The sequence below is a fragment of the Calypte anna genome, chromosome 10 (assembly GCF_003957555.1).
Source record: "Calypte anna isolate BGI_N300 chromosome 10, bCalAnn1_v1.p, whole genome shotgun sequence".
Taxonomy (NCBI): domain Eukaryota; kingdom Metazoa; phylum Chordata; class Aves; order Apodiformes; family Trochilidae; genus Calypte; species Calypte anna.
Genome location: NC_044256.1, coordinates 13063195 through 13090019, shown reverse-complemented (window position 1 = coordinate 13090019; position 26825 = coordinate 13063195). Strand labels below are relative to the sequence as shown.

General features: G+C 42.0%; 1 protein-coding gene and 1 pseudogene across 1 annotated transcript in view; both read left to right on the top strand.

The window, feature by feature from the left end:
- LOC103526914 overlaps positions 1 to 7814 on the top strand; it is a 49303-nt pseudogene extending 41489 nt beyond the window's left edge.
- CEMIP (cell migration inducing hyaluronidase 1) overlaps positions 1 to 26825 on the top strand; it is a 105639-nt gene that overhangs the window by 41898 nt on the left and 36916 nt on the right. Inside the window, exons 2-10 of the mRNA XM_008491983.2 lie at positions 15062 to 15169; positions 17540 to 17692; positions 18302 to 18440; positions 19220 to 19456; positions 19849 to 20028; positions 22901 to 22971; positions 23696 to 23791; positions 24419 to 24540; positions 26650 to 26791. Coding sequence (XP_008490205.1) covers positions 15094 to 15169; positions 17540 to 17692; positions 18302 to 18440; positions 19220 to 19456; positions 19849 to 20028; positions 22901 to 22971; positions 23696 to 23791; positions 24419 to 24540; positions 26650 to 26791 — 1216 coding nt within the window. The 5' untranslated portion in view covers positions 15062 to 15093. The remainder of the gene's footprint in view (positions 1 to 15061; positions 15170 to 17539; positions 17693 to 18301; positions 18441 to 19219; positions 19457 to 19848; positions 20029 to 22900; positions 22972 to 23695; positions 23792 to 24418; positions 24541 to 26649; positions 26792 to 26825) is intronic.

Here is a 26825-nt window from a genome sequence, read left to right as displayed (position 1 = left end):
GAAATAGGAAGAAAAATCCCTCTAAAGCTCATGTGTCTTTGTGATCCTAGAGCTGAACAGAGCTGTTTATATAATTTCCTCAGTCTGAACTGCAGAATGGACAAAATTGAAAACATACTTAGAACAGCCAGAGAAAAAACATGCACTCCAAAGGCCAGAAGACCTGGCTGCCTTTGAGCTTTGGTATGCCTTGGGCTAAGCCCTGCCTGTGGGCCAGGACCATGCAGTGCAGAGAGCTGCAGGGGAAATGATGATATATCCAGGCAAGCACAACAGCCTGAGCAGCGTGGCTTCTCCTTCTCTGCTGGGATGCCACCACACCTGGGGTAGCATCCCATGGGGGGCTTGGGGCTGGAGAGAGTTTTTGCCCCACAGTGCCTGCCTGGTGAAGGCAGCTGGGCTGGGCAGAAGGGCTGGAAGTGCTGCAGGTCTTGTCACGCCAGGATGAGAAGGGAGGTCCACCTGCATCCTTGCAGGACCCTTTTTGCAATGGGTGTGTGCTGTATCACACCAGTGTAAGATGAAGTTGGTTTGAAAATGTTGGGCAAATAGGAGGATAATGCAATTTGGGAAGGGCAGACCCAGTCTCTACTCAGCTTTTCCCCTAAGCACACAGTGGCTCTGATACCTCTGCTCAGTCTCATTGATAGGTACCTATTTCTTCATCTGCAAGCCCATGAAGCTCAGAGGGGGCACAGTTACTGCTCTCAGCAAGGATGTGAATGTATCAGAATCATGACTCAGATGTACCCAGGGGGGTCCTGGAGCTGTGACCCAAACCCCTTCCCACAAGGGCCAACAGCTGCCCCACACCCTGTGTCCCAGCAGCCAACTGGGCCACTTAGGACCCCCCAGGTACCCAGCCTGCTGAACCCTTCCTGAGGCTCTGCATTGTGTGGGCATCCACAGGGAGGGTGGGAGGGGGCTGTTCATTTTCATGGTGTACCTGGAAAATTCCCACTCGTGAACCTGCCCAGCATCTTGTAACTTGTACAGGGGGAAGAGTTTTGCTTTGAATTTCTGCAGCTTTTTGTACCGTGCTTCAAAGATTGCCTAAAAGAAATTGCCTGACTGGCAGCCATGTGAATGCACATTCATGGCACCTTTTATCCCCATTTCTTTCTTTTAAACCAGAAAGAAAAGACTCTTGAGAGGGCTCAGATGGGATTAGCTTTGAATTCCAAAGTATGACATTGCTTCTAAATTTCTGACTCTAGAGTATTTCTAGTTAACAGGAATAACTGGAAAATTTGGGACAGGGGGGCAGGAGGAGTGAAGTTTTTTTCTCATTTACTGTGGATTTAACCCTCTTGAAAACCTGTAGAACTGTTCCAGGCTCATAGAAATCTGCACTTGAGTTTAAGGCAGGCTAAAAATACGAGATTCATATAAACTTGTAAAGTTACTTACAGTAGCAGAGTGACCATGAGAGGTCCCTTCCAACCAGCATTGCCACAATCCTTTGATAAAAGGTGTCTTCAGTAATTGTGAACCAAAATCACAGCTTGAAAAATGAATTCTTAAAAGTTTTGTCATCATATCTATGAGCACTGGGACCTGGTGTCATTTTGTTGCTGAAAATCAGCCAGCAAGCCAGTTTTTAAGTTTGTGTCTCTGGTGTAATTGCAGCTTGCTATCACTAGCACACCCTCTGTCAAGTCTGTAAGGATCCAGATCCAGTCTCAGCAGGGCAGAGAGAAAAACCCACTCAGCATCTGCATTCGTTAAGGTATGTTGTGTTTTACTGTATTTGAAATGGTGATTAAACAGGGGAAACTTTATCTCCAAGGAAAGTTACAGCAAAATCTTGCTGAGTTTTGGCAGAAGGAAATATGAAGTCCTCCTGGAAGAGGCAAGTGCATTGTTTTCCCTTACAATTAACTCCATTAAAGTCACTGGGACTTTGTATTCTATTCAGATGAGGATTTGAGCCCTTAGGGGAAAAAAAGCCTTTTATCACCACAGAAGAATTAACACCACCACTTTAATGTGGAGGAAGGGGGTGGGCAGCACACCAGAAGTCACTGTTTATCAAGGATGTGGGGGGAAAAAGCAAGTTTGTTTTTCTGATTTTCTCTGTTGACATTGTACTTAAAGATGAAGTAACTTTATTTCACTGTTTTACTACTGAATGCCCTTGGAGCTGTCAGGTTATCCCCTCACATGCACTTATATGTTGCCTAGATGGTGAAGGGTGATTTATATCATGTTTGCAGGAACACTGTCCAGACTGACATGCCTGTGTAGCACTGAATTATAACAAATGCTAACAAATGCAGGTCCAGAAGCTGGTACAGCATCCTTAAGAAGTCACAGCAACTGAGATTTCATGCCACATGCACTGGCTGCATCAAAAATGTATTGCAAACCATTAGCAAGCAGGTGTTACTGGAGGCAGCATCCTCACTTGTGCTGAAGGGCAGAGACCTGAGTGTGTGCAGCACTTCTGGGGTTGGCATAGGATCCTCAAAGCCTCTTCAACTTTTCTGAAGATTTAATGCAAAAGACATTATACTTCCAACACTTCCTACCTGCAGTAAAGGTAGGGCTAGCCAAATGATACAAATGAGTGTCTAAAGGGGGATTCTTACTCTAAGCCTTAGAAGGCACGGGAAATCTGGAAACAAAGCAGTGAAGCAGGGGAGCCTCCACTACCAAGGCCTGGTTTGCTCTTGCTTCACTGAATTAAATGCAAAAGTCAGAAATGTTTTAAATTCATAATCCATTCTTCCTCAAAGGCTGGGGGAAGAGGGGTGGGATGGTCCCAGGGGGCCACAGGAGGCCTGGTGCTGGTTCCTCAGTGGGTCTGCAGTGTGGGACACACACCAGGGCTGGGGCTGCTGCCAGCATCTCACCATGAAATCAGTTTGGAGTGGGGGGTGCTGATTGTTCCATGTGCATCCAGACTTTGACACACTTCCCAGGCTGAGAAGTGTGAGACAGTGAGGATGAGGCAAAAGATTTAATTTGTCTTTGCTTCTCCTCACTCCCCTCTGCCCAGCCATAGCCATGGGTGTTTCCCATGGAGATTGATGTTTCCCTTACCCTTGACCCCCTGTTACATTCAGCAGCCTCTGACATCTTGCAGAAGGCACTTTTTAACACTTGGCTCCCTCTTTCAGTCCTATCATATTCCCTGGAGGGAGTAACACATCTCAGACTGATGGGATGTATCTGAGACCCTGGTACCTGCAGGTTTTGGACAACCATGTGAATGACTGTAGGGTGCTGTGTATCCTGGGCCCAACTTTCTGATCTCCTTGCCCTTAGTATGCTGTTGCTCTCCTTGGTAGAGTCCTCCCAGTCTGGGCTGTCCTCTGGGATGCTGGGAATGCATCAGTGCTGGGCACCTCAGAGAGCCTTTTCCTTTCTAAAGACAAATATCACAGCACATCCTGAGAGGCTGAACTGGGGAAGGGGCTCTTGCTGTTAGAAAAGGAGGATAGGAGGAGCCCCTTGTGCAAAAACTTCAAGGCACTGGGACAGCCCTACCAAGAAAGAATATTTTGGGTTTGATATTTACATTTCCAGGGTAAACAAAAAAAGTCCACGTGGTGCTTCTATTCCCCCATCTGCTGTCTCAGCACCTCTCCTTTGCTCTGTGGTCAAATCTGTTTTGCCAAATGACAGTAATTTCCCCCACATGGGAAGAAACTGTATTAAGAACTCAACCAAGCATTTTACTCCCAGTATTCTCTGCTTCCCAAAGGTATCTTCCTAATACACAAAAGATGCTGATGAGCTCATTTCTCATGTTTTTGTACCCCACTGAGAACTAAAGGGTTTGCTTCCTCTCACCACTGACCACCTATCAGTGATGTCACTGCATCTCTACTAATTATACATTTCAAATTATAGGGTGCACATCCTTGATATTTCCCTGGTTTGTAACTGCCTTATGGAAAAGCAGGATCAAAGTCTGAAGCTCTTCCATAAAACCTGCCTCTGTTTTTTTGCTGCAGATAAATGACACTGTTTCCTTGCTCAATAGCAGTGGGATAGCTTTCATGGTGCTGGATGTGTGCTCAGGAGCTGCTGTGAGTAGGTGGCACTTTGACACAGTTAATTACTGGTGAAAAGGCTGCCAGGGCAATAACTGATTATGTTCAAACATCTATAAAAAAGAGGTAAGCAAACGGCTGAGAGCCCAGTTCATGTAGCAACCCGTGGCTGATAGACAAAGGAAGGAAAATTACTTACTTTCATAGCTGAACCTGTTCTCTGAAGGAATCTGGCACAGATTAAATATATACAAATCCCAACTATAACCCAGATAATAAGAGAAGCAGCATCAGTCTCCCAGGGTTGCATAAATTAGAGCAGACAGAGAGGTTTTCTGGAAAACTGATACTTCCTTCTAAATTAACCATTTATTTCCTGGCATAAAGCAGATAAGGTCCTTGCAATGACATCTGCAATCCTGCACACCTCTCCTGGTGTCGAGCAATTTCCTGGCAGCTGATGATTCAGTTTTCCATTTCTGAAACGAGTTGTTTTCTGTTTACTCTTACTGATTGTTTTTGCCTCTTGTGACAGACAAAGATCAGAGCTGTGCCAGATTTTCCAATAGGACTTTTAGACCCTCCTGCAGGCTCTTTTACCTTGCCTGTGTCCTGGCAATGGTCTGGACCATCTCTGTTTGTGACTGTCCCACATTCCTTGTGGTTTTATGTGTCGCCACATAAACATGCAACAACAGAGATTTATAGATAAATTCTTGGCTGCTGGAAGAAGCAGGTCAAATAACCAGAAAACAGACTTTCAGTCCAAGACACTTCTGAGCAGTTCATGACCAAAGATTTGAACACTCCTGAATTATTACTCCTGTCTTTATGCACATCAGTATGGACATGTACAGAAAGTGCATGAACTGACATATAGCCACATGATGTCTGGATATTGGTTTCCTAGGAAGATGTGCATTTTGTAAGTCTAGACATTCAGCTAAATGCAACCAGTTGTGCAACCTGTAATTCACTGCAGGTACAATTCACTGGGGGCTGAAAGCTGGACGGAGGCTTGACTGAAAATCACAGCCAAGATACAGATATTTTCAGAGTCTCAGGACTGTACAATAATTGAATTTCTTCTGCAGCTGAGTGTCACACACTCGCAAACAGTCATTTGTGCTCCATGTGAAGCACAGGTTTAATTTAGGAACATTTAAACAGCCTTAAAATTAGGGAGGCTCGCATGTGATTGAAATCAAAGGGATTGAAGCATGTTCTTGAAGTTAAGCAAGATGAGAAGTACTTTTCTGAATTGGAGCTTAAAGGTCTTGCAGGTTCTTAATGAAAGTAATATTTTTCAATCATGCAGTAATTACTGTCCTTCTTTTCAGATCTCTTGTACTTGTGTGCTCCAGAGATATCACAGAGGTGACGGGGAGCTCTGAAATGTCTGCTTTTACCAGGCTAGGTTCAGCAAAGCCCATTATCTCCCACAAGGAAGGTAAGTGTATTTATTCTACCATGTTTCTTTGTCTTAAGAATCACTGGTGTGTTTACCTACCAAAAATATACCCACAGTTATATAGTGCCTATCAATATACTTGCTAGTATAATAAAATCCTTTTGGCTCGCTCTGGGATGGTGAGAAGTAGGAGAGTTATTTTGGGATTTTAAACCTACCTCACTGGTGAGAAGCTGCATGCTGCAAATTTTTCATCCTAAAAAAAGCTTGTTTTCTAACTGAAAATTTTGAATAATTTGATAAAAATTTTATCTTTAAAATTGAACTGTTTTGCAAGGAAAAACAATCATAAACTGAAAGACTGATGAATCAGAAAATAGCCTAAATTGAAATAGGAGCTATTTATTTTTGGGGGTTAAAGGAAGATGAAATCACCAGTTTTGGGAAGTTCTAGTTACATTTTTACCTTGGATTGCTGCAAGAATACCACTGGTATCCATGGTCCAGGAAATCCATGCTGGGTATCCTACTGGAAAACTAGGGGCTATTGAGTCCAGGTTTGGATTAATAATTTGAGTGATGAGGAAATAAGGAAAACAGTCAGGTTGATTCAGGTTTCATTTGTAGCCTCTCAAGCAAAGATCAGATGTAGAATTTGCTGTATTTCCAGCGCTCCAGCTTTTTGATTTGTTTTGTTTTGTTTTGTTTTGTTTGCTTTGTTTTGTTTTTGGGGGTCTGGGGATTTTTCTCCTTTACCACTATATTGAAATTATTATCAATTTCTGGTTCAAGTTTCAAAGGTCATTGCATGACCATCCAGGGGAGGACAGCACAGTTTTTACAGCAGAGACAGTGATTTCATTTTGCTGCCTGTCTGATTCCCATGGAGCTGTTTTTTATCTTTCATCCAATTAAGAGCAAATGTTTGAGGGTTTCTTTTTTTATTATTATTTGTTTTGTTTCATCCTGAAATTTGATTGCTTCTTTCTTTCATCAGGGCCTTGAGTAATTTGGAAAGGAATTTTTTTGATTAAAAAAGGAATCTTTGCTGTTTGTTTTGCCAAACTTTGTTCCTTCAACCACCTGTGCCGCCAGCTTGGGCGCAGCGCTTCCAGGTCCTTCTGGGAACCTGGTTTAGCCTTCAGTCCTTGACACATTCTGGGCCATGAAAAGCAGCAAATAGGGCCACCAAACAGGGACATCCTGGTTGGTGGGTGTCCTCTTTGCCTTGCCATATGAGTGGGATGCTGGTGTCTGTGGCAGTGGGACCAAGTCGTGCTGGTGGATCATGTGCTGCCCTTGTTTTTGATTTTTCCCAAGGGCCAGGGTGTGCACCCATGTGTCTGTCCTGAGTTCCAGTCTGGGTAATTAAGTTCTGCTTCATGAGCTTCCCCCTGCTGACTCAGGTATGTGCACTATTTGACTTCACAGCTCACCCAAAGTGATCATGTGCAGGGCTGGCCCTCCCCAGGGGGTTGTGTTTCAGAGCAGGCTGGAGCATTTCTTCCAAGTGCATATTACTTCTGCCAGGGACAAGGCAAAAAAACCCCACCTGATCCCCCTGACCCTAATAGGATCAGGCTTCTAGGGTCTTGTTGCCTGGTTTTGTAAAACGTTATTGAAATTAGGAGTGTTTACAGGAATAGTCTTGATCCAACCAGCTGCAAATAGCCTTGGGAGTCTTTGCAATGAAAAGCATAATATAAACACAAGATTTCATTATTAAAATTGAAGAATACATAATGCCTTTGTATTTTGTGACAGCAGAGGACCAGAGCAGAGTCAACAAAGGGAATGGTTTAGGCATAACAGGAAGAAAGTGATGTAAACTAATAAAAGAAGGATTCGAAGTGCCTAAGCATTTTCACGTACTCAAATATGGAAAAGTCCCAATGCTTAAAAATACAGAGGAAAACAATATTCTGGCTAACTGACACATGGGAGCCTATCTTAGCTTATTGAAATACCTGCAGATCTGGGATGCACTGAGGTTACAGCTTCAGTGAGTCTCATTTTCATCTCTAAGGGCTTTCATCACCCTTCTCTCTCCTGAATGTTCTGTTATTTTAATCCAAGGAAAAAAAGGACTAAGAAGTTTCTGTGATCTGTGGAAGGATCCATGCTGTGTTGCTAATAAGTGAACTGACCCATCAAGAGGGTCACACTCTTTGTGTCTGTTTTTCAGGGAGTTTTGCCATGCTTGGCTATAAAGAACAGGCCAAACCCTCCTGGATTAAAGTGCTTAATCATGTTGGTTATCAGAAAGCTGCCTCTCTACAGCATTATGTTCCCTTGAAGCTGAAAAAATATCAGTGTCCAGTTAATGCCAATGAATTGTTAAAATTTGCTTTTTCTCAGAGTCACTCAGAGCTCATCTCCACAGACCCCCAGGATTAGCATCACCAGCCCAGCAAAGCCCTCTGCTGTCAGCAGCACCTCCTCTTGTTTTCATGGGATTGTACCAAATGTGTGGTGTTCACTTGTATGTTTTATAACTAATAAATATATCCTCATCTTACCTACTGTGGTAGAGCTTTATTTTTCCAGCAGTGCCTCACAGGGCAGGATATGAAAAGCCTGCAAGCTGCCTTTCCCAAGGAGAAATGTTTTGAAATATCCATGTTTTGGTATCAAAAGGTAAGTTTCAAAGGCAAAAATGTGATCTTCAGTATCATGGGGACTGGAAATTAAATTTGGCGTAAAACCTTTAACAACATCCAGGGAAAGAGACAAGCTTCAGCAGAGGTAAGGAATTCTCCTTTCAGACCTCTTTTATCTCCAGTAATGTCTGCTTATGAGAAAACAAAGTATTCAACTGCCATGGCATCTTAGGTGACCTCAGTAACATCTGTTTGCACTGATGGGTAAGTGTGCAACGATCTTAGGATGACATCTCAAATGGAATATTATATAGAGTGCAATAAGGAGTTATAAATAAGGAGTAACTAATGACTCTTGAAATTATGTTTGTTCAGCTGATGTGAATATTTAATTAAAGACCAACAGTAATAAAACCCAGGATAAATCACATGATACATAGGGTAAAATCTTGTGTTCCTTTCAGACAATGCTTGTATTGAATTTCTGCTCCCATTGAGGACTGAAATACTGCCAGTATTAGTGGCTAATTTTCTCTGTTGTTTTGTTTATGCTGTTTTTGAAGTAAAGACAAAAATAGAGGTTTTTATGCCAACTCAGAAACAACTGATGACCTCACTGAGTGCAGCTGAAGCTCAAAGTTACCCTGAAATGGTGACAGACTCCTTTTGGTCTGAACATGATGTTAATTGGTGGCAGTGGGGAAGGGGCACGTAACTTCAGACTATCCATGTCTTCATCACAGGGGTTACTCAAACAGGTATGTGACTGCTTTGTAACTGATGTCCCATCATTTCTCTGAAGTTCTCAGAAATGGCCAAGCAAGTTGCTGCAGGGAAAGGTTAGTGTTTTGTTGGCCAGACTTGTGCTCCCTGGTGAGTCAGTCGCTCTGGCATCCGCGTGCTGACCAGCTGATATTGTGCTTCTGAGAGAGGACTGACCTCCTTGGCTAGGACACTTGCCTCCATCAGACACATACTGCCCAGTGGTCCTTGGATGTGGGGTGAGAAGACACCTGACAGGTGTACAGGCAGAGAAGGAAACAATGGTTCCATCCCCATACCAGGTAGGAGAGGTGGGAGTCTGTTTTGACCAGGGGAGAGGTCCCAGCCTGCTAGAAAGTGTGGAGAAATCTCTGGTGCTCCTTAGTAAAGGTGAGATGCAGAGTGATGCACAGGACATCATGGGCCTGAGCTGCCCCACATGAGGAGCAATGGATGCTGATGTGCTCAGTGGAGATGAGCAGTGGTACAAGAGCCTGGCTGGGGATGAGCCTCTGAGGAGCTCCCTAAAGCCCTTTTGAACTCCTACTATTACCTAATTGTTATGATTCCTGTGGCTGTGCAGGGAAAGAAAAGTAAGATGAATTAAGCTTCTGAGCATCAGTCCAACATTGGAACTCGTGCTTACAGAGCAAGCTTTTAGCTTCTTAGAGATTTATTTGATAATCTCTGACAGGTCCAGACCCTGGATCCCAATAAAACTTTGCAGAGCTCTAACTTCAGGATGAGACTAAACAATTGGCAAAGGAAGAGCCTGGTGAAGGAAGGAATGTGCCTAAACCTCTGAAAAATCTCTATTCCTCCTCCTGCCTCAGAAGGAGAGCAAATGGCAAATGTCCTGGAGAGGAAGGCGTGGAGCCGTGGTGAGCCAGATGCAAACAGTAAAGTACCACAAAAGCAAAAAGAAAAATATTTACATCCTGATGCAGTTATTTGGGTAGTTAAAAGCAGCAGTTTGAAGCAGATTCATGATGCTGTGATCCTCTCCAGCCACTGCACATGCTTTCCTTACTCAGGAGGGAAAAAAGGCTTCAAAACCAGGGATACTCTGCAGAGGGTACAGTTCCTCCATGGACTCTTGGGATATTCAAGACCATGTTTGCAAGGGCTGTCATTAGCCTGGCATGCACCAGAAGTCTGCGTGTGTGAAGCTGCAGGGGTAAGTGTTGTGTGAGTGTTGGGTTTGTGGGAAGCTGAACTATTCCTCCTGGGGGTTTCCTGAGCAGGATCTCTGTGCTGGAGTCCACACGGGCTCTGCATGTCCACATGGACCTGCAGGTAATCCAGGCACTTTTAGTACCTCTAATGAATCCAGGACGTGTGGGTATCCTGGTTATCCTGAGAGCATTTCTGCAGTGGGCAAACAGCAGCACTGGCACTCCATGAAAGCATTAGCTGGGGTATACCCTGAGTTACTGTCAGCAGGCACAGGGAATTCTGTGGACCTGAGCCTCCAAAAATGGGGTTCAGCTTTCAGCCACTTGGATGCTTTCAGAACTTCATGCAGTGGCTGAGGGTGTAATTCAGTGACCTGCCAAGCACTTTGAAAACATATGAAACTGGGAGTCAGTCAGCCTCTGAGGGGTGGGGTGATGTGAACTGCAAATGATTTTGTTCTAGCTGAGCCAAAAATTGCTTCCTTTCCTTTTAAAGGTCTGTAAGCTTGTGAAAAAAAAAAATAAAAAAAATTGTGTATAAAAAAGCATAGCTTTAAAATAACTACTTTTCTCCCTTTTATTTCTGTCCTGAAACAGCTTGCTGTGTTACAACAAATTCACAAACAACTTTATTTCCTTTAATTTATTCACTGTAAAATTTTCCTATAACTACTGCTCCTCATTCAGAATTTGTTGTTGTGAATGCCAGGAATTGGAGAACTTGCAGAACTTGCAGTGATGTTTATATACAGAAGATGTGATCAGAACTTTCTTACTTGTAGGGAAAAATATTGGATAAATTAATAAGAAACTAAGGTTCATTGGGAAAAAGATTAGAGTGCTGCTTTGTATTCAAGTATTAGTTTTAGTGAGAAGTGAAGTCTGCTCCTGAGTTGAATCCTCCTCTATTTGCTGGTAAAAAGGAGCAGGGTGGCAAGCACAAGATCAAGATGAAAAGCTACACAGCCATCATCTGCTGGGGATGGGGAAGTATTTTCATTAGCAATGCCTAGAAAAGTGTTTGTTTATTTGTAAAGCCATCAGAAGGCTTTAGCTGTGCTTGTGGCCGGGTGTGCGGAGGCTTTCCCGGCACAGGAATGTCATGGCAGCAGGAGCTGGTGTGGCCTTGGGTCAGAAAGGCCAATGTGCTCCTCAAATCCATCTTCTCTGCTGGGAATAAAATGTAAAATTCCCCGAGTGGGGCAAAAGGCCATCCGTGCCAGGCAGTGTCAGCAAGAAGGTAGCTGAGGCGCTTCCTAAAGAACTCCTCCCTTTCTCAGGAATTTGCTTCCAAATTGGCTTCTCTGCCTCTCAACGTAGAAACGTGCAGCAAGGCTTCAGGAGTGGTCATCAAACCACTTGAACCTCAACATCAGCTGAGGGGAGGACCAGGGCTCATGGTCTGCTCATGTATCTGTGCAAATTAATTTCTGCTGGGAGTTCACTCTCCACCCTTTCCATGTGAGCAGTTCCTACTCCTCTCTTGGAATGGCTCCACATTTCAGCTCTGTACCTGCACAGATCTGTGTTCTCTCCTGTGAGGCAGGAGCAACAGCAGTAGCTGAAAGGTTTCTTGCCCATTTGACATCTTTTTCAGGGGAGATCAGGGAACTGCTGCTTTTCTCCCATCTTTGATGGGTTTGTAATGGTTAATGCCTCTGTTACACCCTGCTAGGTGCTGAAGGTGCATCCTCTGAAGTGTGTCAAGCCAGTCTTTAAAAACATGCTAAGACACCATATATTAGGAGTTACTTATTAAAAATTTTGGTGCCAGGCTTGGGTTGTTGGTCAGCCCAGAGCTGTGCAAGCTGTGATTCAAGGTATAAGCCTGGTGTGTGTTTCTGAATGGCTGGCTGTGCCACTCTGAAGTGCTCTGCTCTGCCACCTGGGACTCAGGGTGTCTGTATGACCCCACCACGAATTCTCTGACAATTCATCTTCCTTAGAACCTTTCTTCAGTGCTTTGCTCTTGGGACTGTCTGCTCTTCGTTGCCTCCAGAATTAAAAAAAAAAAACTCAGGGCAGGTGATGTGCTTTCTAGTACAGTATCTCTGCTGATACCTGTGGTAGCAGCCAGCTGAGGACTAATAGTTTCCTGCATCTACTTTTAGCGTTGTCTGCTGCTTTTGTTCACTTTTTGGAATGATCCAGCAGCTGGGAATCATTTCAGAAGTTCTGCCTTGCCAGATACAGGAATATGAATCCCGCTTGCCATTGCCAGGCAGTTTTTAATGGCTAGATTAAAAAGCTTTTCACACCCAAGAGAGGAGTCACAAATAGTATTTGAGAAACGCTGGAGGAGACAGACTTTGGAGGACACTTGTATGGCCCTTACACTCTAAGAGTGCCCAAATCTGCAAGGAGGTTTGTTGACAGAGGTGGTTGCATCAGAGCTGAACTCAGCCACGTGGCGCCTGTTCAAGTGAGATGTGGTGTGATTGCTGCATCCCCTCGTGGAACTGAGTGCTGGACTGAGGAGATGCTTGGCTGGCAGGAGAGAGCTCTGGGTCCTCTCCAGCAGTGACACTCATGAAAAGAGTCGCTATCTCTTCCTCATCTTAATAGTAAAAATCAAACATGTCACCGTTTGTGTCTAATACTTGGGAATGATGCTTAGGGGAGAGCTTTTGAAGGAAAATTCCTGAGATTATCCTCGGGGCAGCATTTTTCCAGCAGTGTGTTAGTCAGAGCTGAATCAGAGCAGTCGGATCCTCTTGGCCCTCTCGGCTCTCAGCATTTCCAACCCCAGTGCCAGTTAACACTAACACTGCAATGAACTCGGGCTCGCTGCGAATCAAACACCCAACCTCAGCCACAAAATAAGCAGGATATTCTTTGGACTGTGGCAGATCAGACACTACAAAAACATTGGAGCCTGGCACATAGCTGACGCTTCCAAAAATGACATGGCTTGCCAGTGTCTGATTGCTTGTTTTGATCCCTGCTGATGAAGATGGATGTAATCAGGGAAGCAGTCCCCAGTGAGCAGCTGGGGATATAATACCAGAAGCCATTTTGCACAACCTGATGGTAAGTACTGTGCAGTTCTTGGCTTTAAAGAGAGCAAAGGCTGTGATATTTCTTACACTAATTTTCTATCCGTTAGCTACAGGTTACTGTCAGAAAAAGGATCTTGAGCTGGACAGAACAGAGCTTCTCCTCTGAGATTTTAATGGGCCAGAGCAAATAAATGTCTTTGCCACCTATGAAGCAACAGGATGGCAAATGCATGCCAACACTGTCAAAAGAAAAAAAAAAAAATCAGTCTCTTCTTTTTATTCCTGTGAACTCTTATATCATCTGGTTGTATTTTATGACCAATACCTTACCAGTTGGACTCTGGCTTTATGCAACACTCACACACAGCTGTGTCCATGCTCTCAGAACCACTGTTTATCTGTAACTCGTTTAGTTTTTCTTCTACCCTTAAAGCAGAATGAAGTGATTGGGTTTGCAGATTAGGCTGTGCAATAATCACTAATAAATCTTGACATGTTAATGGTGACCGCCGTACTTTGGGACTGAGTCTGAAAATGCTCCTTTAAAAGAGCCCTGGCTTATCAAATGCTGATGGTTAATGCTGTTAAAATGTCAGATGTGTGCAGCCCCATTCTGGAACAAATTCCATGGTGATGGTATTGCTCCCTGATAATGTATATAACTCAGAGTTATAGCATTACTAAGTGCATTCCTCTTTTCTACTGTTCTGTAACAGCATTTCAGCACCTGATAGCCTGTACTGAACCCTGTGTCTATGCTGTTTCCAGAGCTCATGGCTGTCAAATGCACTATACTAAAACAAGCAAACATTTTCCTTCTGGAATATTTCCTGACAAATCTGCTTCTAATGGTATTTTTAATACAATCATTGGATTACATGTGGCTTGAACATATTGTTGCACTTTGAGCTGTGTCACCTTTATGAAAAGTACAGACATGTGTTTTGCATATCTACAATAATATTTGTTCCAGACTAAATCCTGGCTTCTTGCATGTCTTTTTCTCACGTTTTTTGGTTGGTTTGTATTAACAAGTGACAAAAAAAGTAATGTGGTTTTTGCCCTAAAGAAACTGGAGTACCCTGGAGGATTTTCTTCAATTATTTTGGGGTTTTTTGTGTCTCAGCAAGCTGTGCAATGCATATATTTACCCTGCTTCATCACTGCCATGTGACATGACAGCTACAAATGAGAACCTTTGATATTCCTCAGATACTGGGTTACATAACAAAACATAATTGCTCCGAGGACCACATATGAATTTTAAGCAGTGCCTTATGAATACAGAGCATTGCCACTTAGGAAGTGGGTGTCCTTGCCCCAGTGTGAATATGTGTGTCAATAAACTGTCATGAGCACAGGGCTGAGCTGCAGAATCAATCACAGCAGAGAATCACAGTAATTTTGACTTTCATGACACTGCTGGTTTGTTTTTGCTGGGGGTTGACTACTGAAGAAAGAAAAACACCAGGTAGACTGGTTTAAAAAGCAGCTTTTGGTTTTGCAAGAGAATTCTGGGCTGGCATATTAAATAGAAAATGTTTTCTTTGCTCTGAAATCTAAGAAAGTACACGCTTCCCACTGGATGTGTGAGTGCAGTTTAGCTTGGGGGTGCATGGAACAGCATTGCTAAAAATGTGTGGGTAGTATGGGGGAAGAAAGGTGCCAACAGAAGGTTACATGTTGGAAATTTGTCCCTCTGCAAACACCTTTTCTGTTGTGTTTCATTATTTTTTTGCACTTGTGAATATGCAGCCCTAGAGAGTCTTGACACTGAATGTGTTTCTACTGCATTCCTAAGGTGTTTTTGGTTACAACTGGTGGTTGCTTTTAGAGTGTCTATTGGATTCCTAAGTGGGTTTATCCTAAACCAAACAAAGGGTGAGGAGCTGCCCATGGTTTCTTGCTGTTCGGACTGATCCCAAAGCACCAAAGCAGTGTGAAGGTATTTGTAGCCACAGAGCTTAATGGGAGTTGAGCTGGGCTGGCATAAAGCTGGGCATGACCTTTTTTTGCACAGTGAATGGTTTTGACTTGACCTGGAATTAAAAAAAAAACCAAAAAACCCCAAAAAAACAAAACCTGACATTTTCTTGATATTCTTTCTTCACAGGTATCCATCCAGAGAATTAAAAATCCTGAAGAATGGCTCTACCTACCTCCAAGTATCTGGCTGAAAATTTCATTTTTCTTCTGTTTGTAATCTTTTTTGTAAGCACAGGTAAGTTTTCCTGAAAAAAGATGTAAAATTACATGGTTTGTAATAATATCTTTTATACTATTTTTTTTGTTTGTAATACTATTTTTTTGTAATACTATTTTTAAATTAAGACATTTCTGGGTTAGATTGGGCAGCTTTCCACTTTTCTTTATATAAGAAAAAAGTGAAGGACAGAATGAGATATCTCAGGAGAAAAGTTTTTTGATGTGCCAATACAGTTTTTTGATGTGCCAATACTCCTGATCAAGGGCAGCTGGAGTGGGAAAGGGTGAAATCTCTGAGCAGGTGAAAGCACTCTCAGGAATCCCTGAGACACTGCAATTCATTCTTAATACAACCCCCACTCCAACAAACTGCCCCCAAGTAATAAAAAAGGAAACGTCAGGCCCTAAAACTGTGGCTCTTGGAAGTGAATTGTATTGGCTTTTGCTGATTGTCATCCCAGTCATCAGTGTCAATGCCTCTTGATGTCCCTTTAGGCTTCATTGCCTTTCTCTCTGTTTCTAAATAACGAATTCTGGGGACACAAGTCATCTTTTGAGATTAGAGGAAGCTCTCTTGGATGCTAGCATAACCAAGTAAATGGAAAAATTAACGAGCTTTTATCCTGTCCATTTAATCTCATTGATAAATTATACTTCTACATTTAAATTGAGTCTTTTGGTTTTATTTAGATTTTATTATCCTTATTCCTATGGGAATAACAGCTCGGGTTTTTTAATATGTCGTTTTCCAGTTATATTTGAACATATATTTACAATGCAAGCCTCATTTCCTGCCAAAAGTATTTATCTTTTCCAACTCTTATTTATTCTGTGTGTCTTCTGGTACAAACCCAAAACCTCCTTATTTTCCTCAATTACTGTAAATTGGAAAAAATGCCTCTGATATTACTGATATACTTCCAGTTTTCAGCTGGCACAAGGGGTATCAAAATCAGGCCCTGAGTGTTTGTCAGTATTGGACTTGCTACCAGGGGGATTATTAGCCCTCTCTGATATTATCATTTCATGTATATGGAAAAAGTTTGCAGAGAGCCAAGGCATATGCTACCCACATGAAATGGCTCTTGCCTACCTTGAATAGCTGGGGTTTAATGGGTCTCTGGAGACACTAAAGCAATGGCTAGTCCAATTCTATTATTTTCTCAAGAAGCTGATGGAGCAATCTGGGAGGAAACTGAATGCAGATGAACAGGTTTTGTTGCTGTTGCTCTGGAATTAACAGATGTCCCTCAGGTTTCACAGTGGCAGCACACAACAGCTTGCTATCAGCTACACCAGCACCAGGAAATGTTTCCTTGCATGGATTCACATCGTTGTTCTTTCCATTAACTGAATTCATTAGTATCTATAGGACAAAACCCACCCAAATTTACTATACCAAGAGCCAGAGACAAAGCTCTGCTGCAGTCAAGGTGTTGATCCTATGTCTATTATCACTGATTTATGGATCCTGTAGCTTTCCTATGGTGCTTTTGTTCTAAAGGATAAAAGCTGGAGACTTGGTGAGAACTCCCAACTCTTTCTGATGGCAAAAGTCTCATTGTTCAAACTTCCACTGACCTCAGCTTCCTAGGATTAGAAAGGTTTCTACCCTCAGAAAATATGCATCACACATGCGACTCTCACAATCCTGTTGATTAGAGTAAGATGTGAGGCTCATGTATCAAGTGAGATTATATCAGGGAAATATTTTATCTTAAGTAAATACTTACAACATGAGTCTCTTGGATTTGGTACCAGAGCCGTTTAGACTAACACGTCATGGCAGTCTGTAATCAAATCTGTGTGTGGAGACTGGTGATGTCTGATGATGGTGAACTGAGATTCCTGTTGCTCTCTGTTACTGGGTGGACTGGTAATTCCTTGGTGCTTGATGTTTTCATGTTAGTTTGAGCACTTTTACTTTCCATCTCCAGGGAAAACAGAGTATGCAAACATATTTTAACATCTTTACGTTACACAAAGCTTTGCAAACCCCATGGGTATCTGGGGGGCATTTTTAAAGGCAGTAGCTCTTTTATCCTTCCACCAACATCTTTCTTGGGCTTGGCAAAGGCTTTGTGTCTAGATGGTATGAACAGAGCTGAAGGGCTCAGTCAGTCTCTTCTTGGGTAGTTTTCTAGAAACTGAATCCCTTGAAAAGCTCCTTTGCATCAGGACCTGGGTTTTTCCATGCATCCAGAAAACAGAAAACCATACAGCCTAAGCTGTTGTTTGTTTTCTTTTGGTCATGACCCACATGTACTCTGCTGCACTGAGATATCGCTGTGTTCCAGGGAGGCAGCGAAGGGGCATGCTGAGATTGATCCAGATAGGTCTTGCACTGAACAAACAGTCATTTTTTTCACCCTCCATCTCTACCCAGCAGAAACAGCTGTCACATGCCCTGATAAGGATCCTGAGTTAGAAAGCTGGAACCCAGGTCACGACGAAGAAAACCGCATTGAAATCCGTAATGGCAGGAAGCTCCTTCTCTCTTCTTCTGCAACTGTCCACTCAATCCACATCACTGCTGGAGGTAAAACATGCAGGGAGAGCTTCCTTGCTTCTTGCTGAGAACTGGGTGGCTACTGGACAAACACAGCTTTAATTCAGTACCAGGGTGGGTGGTAAATGGGATGCAATAGGTTCTTCAGCTGTTACATTGAACCCATTTGCTGTCCCTGCTGGAGAACTTACACAAGTAGCTCAGTATACTCATCAGTTCTTCTTTTGTGATTTGCTTCAAAAACATTTTTATACTAAATAATTGTTGCACTAAAATCATACTGCAATAGTTAGGTTCTCAGGGTCTCTGGACAGGGCAGATACATAGGTGCCTCTTTGTCTCTATGAACAGAGCCATAGTGTTCTGCTTGCATGAATAACATTCATTCATCATATTCTTTCTGTCTCAGTTTTGAATGAGTCCTATTCCTCTCAAATCTTAATTGCATTCTTCAAGAATTGGACTGAATACAAAAGGATGGCATGTCTTTAGGATTTCTACTGGGGCCTGTTTGGGGGAAAAAGTGCAGAATTTTTCAAAAACTGGGACATAAGCCCAGCACTGGGGTAAGCACAAAGTGTTACAACCTGTGCTGAGCTGATGTGTGTTAAAGCAAATGTCATAACCTTTTCTACTTAGGAAAATTGGTCATTAAAGATGATGTGCAGCCTATCATCTTGCGTACTAGACATATACTCATTGAAAATGATGGAGAGTTACATATTGGCAGTGAGATGTGCCCTTACCAAGGCAATGTGGTTATCATCTTATATGGGCGGTACGTATGCATGATAAAATATTATCTTAGAGCTTTCTAGGATCTCTCTTCCACAGCAGGGAAAAAAGTTGTTCCTTTAAATTACATTTTCTCAGATATACTTATCATCAGTATTCTACAGAAAGATCTGTAGCTTTTTAAACAATTTAAGTGGCCTGTAAAAAGTTGACATGGTTTTGCTTCTGGATTTCAAATCCTATGAGGAGATGAATTTGGGCATGCCAGAAAACCAGCATGCACAGTGCCACCACTCAATCTGATTTTCCAGAATAGGCTTAAAAGCCAAGGAGCCTTTATTCTGAAAATTCTACCCAAACAATCTTTCTTTCTGCATGAAAGTAGTGAGCTAAAGGATAATACATTTATGTCTTGCAGATTGCTACATCATCTCTTAGAATTTCAAGAATATCAAACTCATATTTAAAAAACATTAGAACTCCTTGCTTCTGATTAGGATCCTGAAGTCCTCCAGAGTTCAAGAAAACAAACCTGTTGTTCAGTCTGGGCTTCAAGCCTCCTCTGAATATATAATGGATATAATGACTAGAGCATAATCAGTGTTCCAGATTGCTGCTGGCCTTCAGTACTTGCTATTATTTCAAATTCAATAATTCAATAATTCAAATAATTTACTTTCTGTACAATGTGGGAAGTTACTGTTTCTTAGTCTACAGAAATTAATTGGAAATCCCTCTAGGCCACAGCAGTACAGGGATAGAGTTTCCTTGACTGTTACAAACCCAAACTTGGTTTCTTTCCTCCCTCCCTCCCTGCTGCAGGGCGGATGATGGCAGCCAGCCCAATCCCTACTTTGGGCAGAAGTATCTTGGAGTAAGTAAGGGTGGCACTCTTGAGATCCATGGGAAGAAAAAGCTGTCCTGGACTTTCTTAAACAAAACTCTTCATCCTGGTGGCATGGAAGAAGGTGGATATTACTTTGAAAGGAGCTGGGGCCATCGGGGTGTCATTGTCCATGTTATCAACCCAAAAACAGGGGCTGTTGTGCATTCAGACAGGTGAGTGACTTTCAAGGGTCTTGATGTGGGCATCTTTGGGAACAGGTTGGGGACAGCACCTCGGCAAGCTCAGAAATGAACATTTTAGCATCTGGTTCACATTGCTACTGATATGTTATTGAATGTATATACAATTTTTTTCTAGATCAGTAATGTCTGAACCCAACCAATGAGTAGTAGAACCCAACCTTCCTACTCTGCCAACTAGAGCTTATTCAGTTTGGCTTAACAGAACCCCAAAAATACCCTGTTAGATAAGTGCTTTTGCAAGAGGATATTGTCATTGCTATAACCAATACAGAAGACTTATTTCTTTTTAGCACTTGCTTTTCAATACATAAAGCTGCAATGCTCACTGAAGCAAACACTTTTGGGTTTTTTTATCGCTTTAGGTTTGATACCTACAGAGCAAAAGAGGAAAGCATTCGTCTTGCTCAGTATTTAGGCAGAGTTGTGACTGGCATGATCCTGTCAGTTGCAGTAAATGATGAAGGATCGAGAAACTTGGATGACACGGCCAGGAAAGCAATGACCAAACTGGGCAGCAAGCATTTCCTCCACCTTGGGTTTAGGTATGTGCCAGTTCTGCCAGTTCTTCCAGCACAGAGGCTTTATTATGCTCCTGAAATGTCCAAATAATTCCAGACTCTCAAAGGCACAAAGTTCTTTCACATGAAAAAAAAAAAATTAAAAAAATAAAGAGGGCAACTTCTCAATGTGAAGTTTTGAAGTTTTAGCAGTTAATTAGATAGTGTTAAGATGCACTCAGTGTCTATATTGGGTATTTTTATTAGCAGATTGAGGAACAGCATATGATTCACATTAAAAAAGATGTTTTTCCAAGATATTGTTTCCACAAGTTTATTTATTCCAGTTTATTTTCAAGTCATTCCCCAAATATTTAAGAAGCAGATCTACACACATGCAGTGGGTTGGAAGGGCTGTACATTAAGGAGGGGGGAATAATATCCATGTAGTCTTTGCTAGATACACACATACAGATTATTCTTCAGCTTCCCTGCTGGATACATGTTTGGGGAGTTGCGCAGCACAGAAATTTAGTGAGCATTTATTTATGCTCTGGACTGTAAATACTTCTGTGATAAATACCGTGTCTGTGTTGGCACACACACTCTTGAGAATATTTGCTATTTGCCCAGCTGTAGCTATTATATTTTTTGTGTTAATCTCAATTTATGTAGGCATTTTTGTTTTGGTTTGGTTTTTTTTGTTAAAGGCAGTAAGAGGGTCTCTGCAGAACACACACACAAAATAATCTCCCATATTGGGAGAAGTGATTTAATACAGCAGTCTGAGGGAAGAGAGAAGTGTCAACTGGGAGTAAGATTTGGGGCTGTTGATGAAGAGATTGATTCAAATATTTACAGGGACTTCTGTGAACCAGATAAAAGAATCAACCAAGGCTGCAGAAACATCCAAACCCAGGCTGTCTCCATCAACGTAGTGCTTGCTCTCAAATACCCAGACCCCATATTAAAGCCCAGTAGCCTACTAGGGTTCTTTTCAAAGACTGAAGTTAAGGAAACAGAAAAAAGATTTTTGAACTTTTTTTTTTTCCCAACTGTGCAACAGGAAGAAATTGATGGGTTTGGCATATGTTTATTACAGGAAATTGCACTTGATGTTTTTAGGCTGCTGTGGTATTTTAGTGCTAGTTTCTCACTTCTTTGCTATAAATCCCTGTAACAGAAATACCATAGAAATTCATCTGTGGAAATGAGACTTTCATCACTGCTATTATCTGCAGTCAAAGTTAATCTTTGCCATCCTATTATCTGAAATACCCCAATATCTCTAAGTAACAGTGACATAGTGGATACCATAACGTGGCAGTAGTTGCTACATATATGCTCCCCACAAGCACAGTGCTATGTGGGAAAGCATCTGCATCTTGATGCATTATTTAAAAGACTGTATTTTCAGGAGTGTTTTCATTGTTTAAGTTCATCAAGTTTCAAAAAAAATAATTGTCTGGAAGGCAGCTGGGTCCAGATTTGCAAAGACAGTTAGATGGCAGGCAGGCAGATTTGGCAGATGCATCCAAGCTTTTTCACTTATGCAAATCAAACCTCCACTTCACTTTAGCATAACAAAATTTAGACATATAGGTTTACATTTCAGACACAGCTGTAACAATGAATAAGGATGTAAATACCTGGTAGATTCGTTTCAGAATATTTTTTTTGCAACATCTTAAAAAAAAACCTGTGCAGGGTGAAAAAATTGGACATACTGTGACCTGTATGGCAAAGGAAGGCTCCAAGAGAGTGGATGGATTTTTCTTTCTAACACACCCGTGTGCCCACTCTCACCAAGATGGGGTTGTTTTCTGACTTGATGGTGACAGGGACAAATTTCTGCCTATCTCCAGTTGCTTCATATTCAGCCAGATTTTAAAGTTGTGCAACTCCCCCTTGCTGTAGCAGAGCTGATGAGCAATGCTAATTTATCCAAAAATGTTTCTGTGCTCCTGGCATCACCTTCAGTTGCCTACTTGCTGAGTTGAGAGCATCAGGAATGAAAGGAAAATCTTGCATTCTTCTTCTATTGTTATTTTGAAAAGTGAATTTACTCTTGAAGTGTGAGGTTTGGGTTTTTTCCCCTTCTACTAATAAATTAAAAGAAAGCCTTTCTACACTTGATGACAGAGTTGTTCTTTTTGGCATCCCACCCAAATATAACTGGTTTGGCTCTGGAATTACTGCCCTTTTCATTTTGTATTGCATTGGTCCTTTTATGTCAGGAATGAATGACTTGAAAACTATTTTTAAGGGATAAAATAACAGAGAGAAACAAGTATTTTAACACATGAAATTGGCTGAAACCTTTAGCTGCAGAACTAGACAGCTGCTTATTCTTCAGATTATTTATGAGATTATTTTGGGGCCATCATCCTTTTTTGTTACTTGTTCCCAAATTGTTGACCTAAAAAAAAAAGGAAAAAAGAAAGTAAGAAAAAAGAGTAGTAATGAAAAATAATCTATCCTGCCTGTGAGTGATAATGTGGCCTTCCTGCCCCCCACTCCTTTCCCTCCCTGGACAGAGATCCCAGCCCAGCAGTGCCTCCAGCAGTTGGAGCACAGGAGGGTTTTCCAGTTGGAGCATCTGGCTGGCTGGCAGCTTCTGTGGGGCTGTCCCCTTCTTGGGCTGATGGCACAGAAGGAGGCCATGTGTCCCCTTGAGGAATCACATCCAGTGCACTTCTGGGGCCTCAGCATAGTGTGGGAGCAAGTGTCCTCTGTGACTGTCACACACAAACCTCTTTAAACACTCATTTATTTAAAAGAGAAACACCCTTATAGGAACGTTACAGGAACGACTGTTTTGAATGTGATGTCCCTGAGAAATGCAAGAACACTGAGCTATAAAAATTAAGCATCTATATTTGACAGAACTCAATCATTTCTCATTTTCATTTTCCAGGCACCCATGGAGTTTTATTACTGTCAAAGGAAATCCCTCCTCTTCTGTTGAAGACCACATTGAATATCAAGGTAATTCATGCACAAAATGCTGTCTTAATGTTATGTCTGGAAATTACTGGAGTTACAGCTGAGATTAATTTGATCAATGGTGTTTTCACTTGACACAGCATTGCATCAAAGCTGTGAGCCACTGATGGTTAGACAGATTTAATTGGATGCTCTCTGTATCTGTTTTTCCTTCCCATTAATGCAGCTGAAGCAGCCAAGTGTGGTATAACCCCTGTTATCCAAACCCTGAGATAAAGGGTGGGATCCTGCACCAGTGTAAAACTGAACTCAGAAACTGCATATCTTAGACACAAAGCTGTGGAACAAACCCAGCTCATGCTGGATACATTCAATCAGTGTATCCTGTATTGGTGGCCTCAGATACTCCTGTGAAAACATTTTCTTGCAAGTTGAAGACTTCTGAATCTGTGTCGTTTCATGACATTTTCAAGAGCAGCTAACAACATGGCTTGCTGCAACATCAAATAAAAATAGCAATATATTACAGATCACTGGGGTTTTTATCCTCTTTTGGCTTTTGAAGATTTTTCCTCCTGATTGTCCAAGAAGTTACAAAAGTGTCTGAAGTCTCACTCCAAGATCAGTACATTTTTCTGGACACTGTGCAGAGCTGATTTTAAATAATATAACCAAAATTTGCAAACATGTGTGTAGACCATAACCTTTTCAGTTTTGCCTTTTATCACCTGCATTCTGTTTTTTAACCAATGTTTGTTTTTTACAGGTCACAAAGGGTCAGCTGTGGCCAAAGTATTCAAACTATTCAAAGCTGAGAATGGGGAACATTTTAATGTCTCTTCGACTAGTGAGTGGGTTCAAGGTAAGCATCTGTGTGCCATGTAATTTAGTGGTAGACAGCTGACAAATAGGGTGAATCATCCTTTTTATTGCAATACTTTTCCATTTGGGAAGAGCAGACTTGTTAGCTGCTATTTACATCGCTGCAAACCCAAGCAAAGAGCACTCAGGGATTCTTTCCTCAGTTGTCTCCAGACCATTCTGAATAATGGGGAACCTTTTTCCTTCACTGCACTGTGTATCAAATTCCATTTCTTAGATCATATTAGATCAGACACAACCTCTCAGTTCTTTTGACTGCATAGTCATCATGTGGATGTTTCAGACAACATAGAGTAACTGGTCATGACTTGATCTGACGATCAGAAAAGGCAGCTAAGAAGGACACAGATCCAAAATCCATGCCTATACAATGCTCATACTACATACTCTAGTTATGTAGGTTTTAATAACTCTGCTTTCCCTTGGCTGGTTACGCTTTGTAGCATCATTAAAAGCACCTGACAGACTGACAGGAAGAGGCAGGAATCAGGTCAGCAGTGAAGAAACTTGTGAATGATACCTGAGATCATATTAAGCTTCATGTGTTTTTGCTGTATTCATTAAGCTTGACTTTCAAATCACTTTTCTTGTTTGCACTTGTCTCCAGATGTAGAATGGACAGAGTGGTTTGAGAAGCCTGATAAAGCGAGATCTAAGGACATGGAGAAGCTTTCTGACTTCAAAGCTGCTCATCCTGATAAAATCTGCAGGCAACCCGTTGACATCCAGGTAGGTTAGCTTACCACTTGCTTTAGAAGGGCAAGTCCTCTGTAGACTGACGCTGAACCCCAAAATTTTACTGAACCTCTGATTATTTTACTGCTCTAATACATAACTGACAAGATCTGGTATCCAGTCTTGTATCATTCTGAGAGAAAAGTCCTGGCTTCTGTCATGAAAAGGAGTACAGATGGGGTCATGGACAGCACAGATGCTATCATGAAATATGTGATTCCTGCTGGAAGATTAAAAGGCAAAAACACATGAAAATTTCAAAGTTTTTTAGTGGTTCCAGAATGGACCCTACCTAAAAAATTAATCACACAATGTAATGAGATGGTAAAGCTACCAGCTGTAGCAGATTGGAAAAAATATCTGTGAGCTTGCAGCCACCTCTTTTCTCTGTGGAAAGAAACTGGAATGCTGTTGAGGGCTAAACGTTATAATTATGCCACCAGGCCAGCATGATGATGAGAAATCACACCTTTTCTGAGACTGCCAAAGCCTCTTTAAGGACAAAAAAAAAAAATCAAAAACCAATCTTTTTTTTTCTTACATTCACCATATGTTTTTTACATCTACTTGAAAAAATGACTGCAGAAGAAGAATTGTCTAGAAAAAAGATAATAAAATGCTTCGTATCTGTCAGAGGCTGAACCTAAGGTTCCTGAGTATCCTGAACCAGTGGAGTTGTCCTTATTCACAAGAATGTGGCTATTGAAATAAATGGGAATACTGACAGTATGAGTGAAAGTTTCCAGGGCCAGATGTTACAAAGAATCTCCTCTTGAACAGAAAGGGAAAAACTACCCTATAATTTTCTGCTGGGTCGTAGCAAATCCCCATTCATTTCTGCTTCCGTATACATATATTAGAACTGACAACTTAGTTCAGAACAGGGGTCAGATGTTTGTTATGATACAGGCACTTCAAGCATCATCTTGAAAGAGAAACAAGAGAGATATTCTTCTGCTCATGAAACAAACCTTGCTCTTCTCCTTTTGACAGTCTGGTTTTTTTTTTTCCCCATGTATATTAAAAGTGAAACAACCTTTTTTTCAGTTCAGACCCTGCAGATCTTAGGGCAAATCCTCAGGCAGTGTAATCTGCTGTTGCTCATTGCCTTCATAAAGTTACACAGCTTTGTACCATCTGGCCTGCTCCAGCTATGCTGCATACAAACCCCCTGAAGATATGATGATAATAACAGGAGTGCAGCACAGCCGTAGGCACATTCCTTCTGCTGATGGTGCTAATCCCATACGTGGCATTAACAGGGAAGGGCTGTCTGAGTGAGAGTCAGGATCAGACCCTTCGCTGAAAACCAGCTTTTCTCCTGGTGCCTTGTGAAAATGCACATGTTATTTGGGCTGCCCAGTGCCATGCATCACATTTTTGTGAAAGGCTCGAGAATCGCAGGCTGTAGAGATGGACTGTGAAATTTAACATGACCCTGAGGGGTGACACTGCCCCAGCAGGAACACGAGAGGCCACATACTGCAATGCTGCTTGGCTTGATACAGCCTTTTTTTCTCAAGGCAGCTCCACAGACTGGTAGTTGTATATAATACCAGGCCACTTCTTCTTGTTCCTTTTGAAGCAATGGGTATAGGAGAACCTTTTCAAACTTTTTTTCTTAGAGAGACTGATCTGTGCAGAAAAGAAATAAGATCTTTATCTCTTTCTTCTGCAACATTCAGACCACAAGCAATGAAATGAGTGCTGTGAACAGGCCTGAAACCATGAGATCATTTGGGTACAAGCATCTGCGTTCTGGGTTTTTATCTGCCCTCAAGCCAATGGCCAGAGAAAATCTAAGACACCAAGGCAGATGTTAGTGAAGCTCAGAATACTACTCCCAAAAAAGCACATCATCTTAATATAGATACAGCAGAAATGCATGCACCAAGCAATAATTTGTGGAGCTTCTGGATAAAACAGCTGTGCCTGAGTTCCAGCTGCAGTGCTGGCTGGGTAGGACACAAAACAACCACCCTGTTTTCTTATATAACTGCTGTGCAGGGCTCAAAAGAAAGCCTCTTCTGATGGCATGGATGTTTTGGTGAAATCTCTTCACCTCAAGCATTGACCTGTTTTATATTTCAATTCTCATTCCAGGCAATGACGCTCGATGGAGCAAATTTAACAACTGAGGTTTTCTACAAGAGTGGCCATGATTACAGATTCCTGTGCCATGGCAAGGACCAGACAGGCGAGGGCTGCAAGAACTACAGAGTCCGGTTCCTGTGTGGCAGATCTGGTATGTGCCCCACAGCTGAAAAGCAGACCAGGCA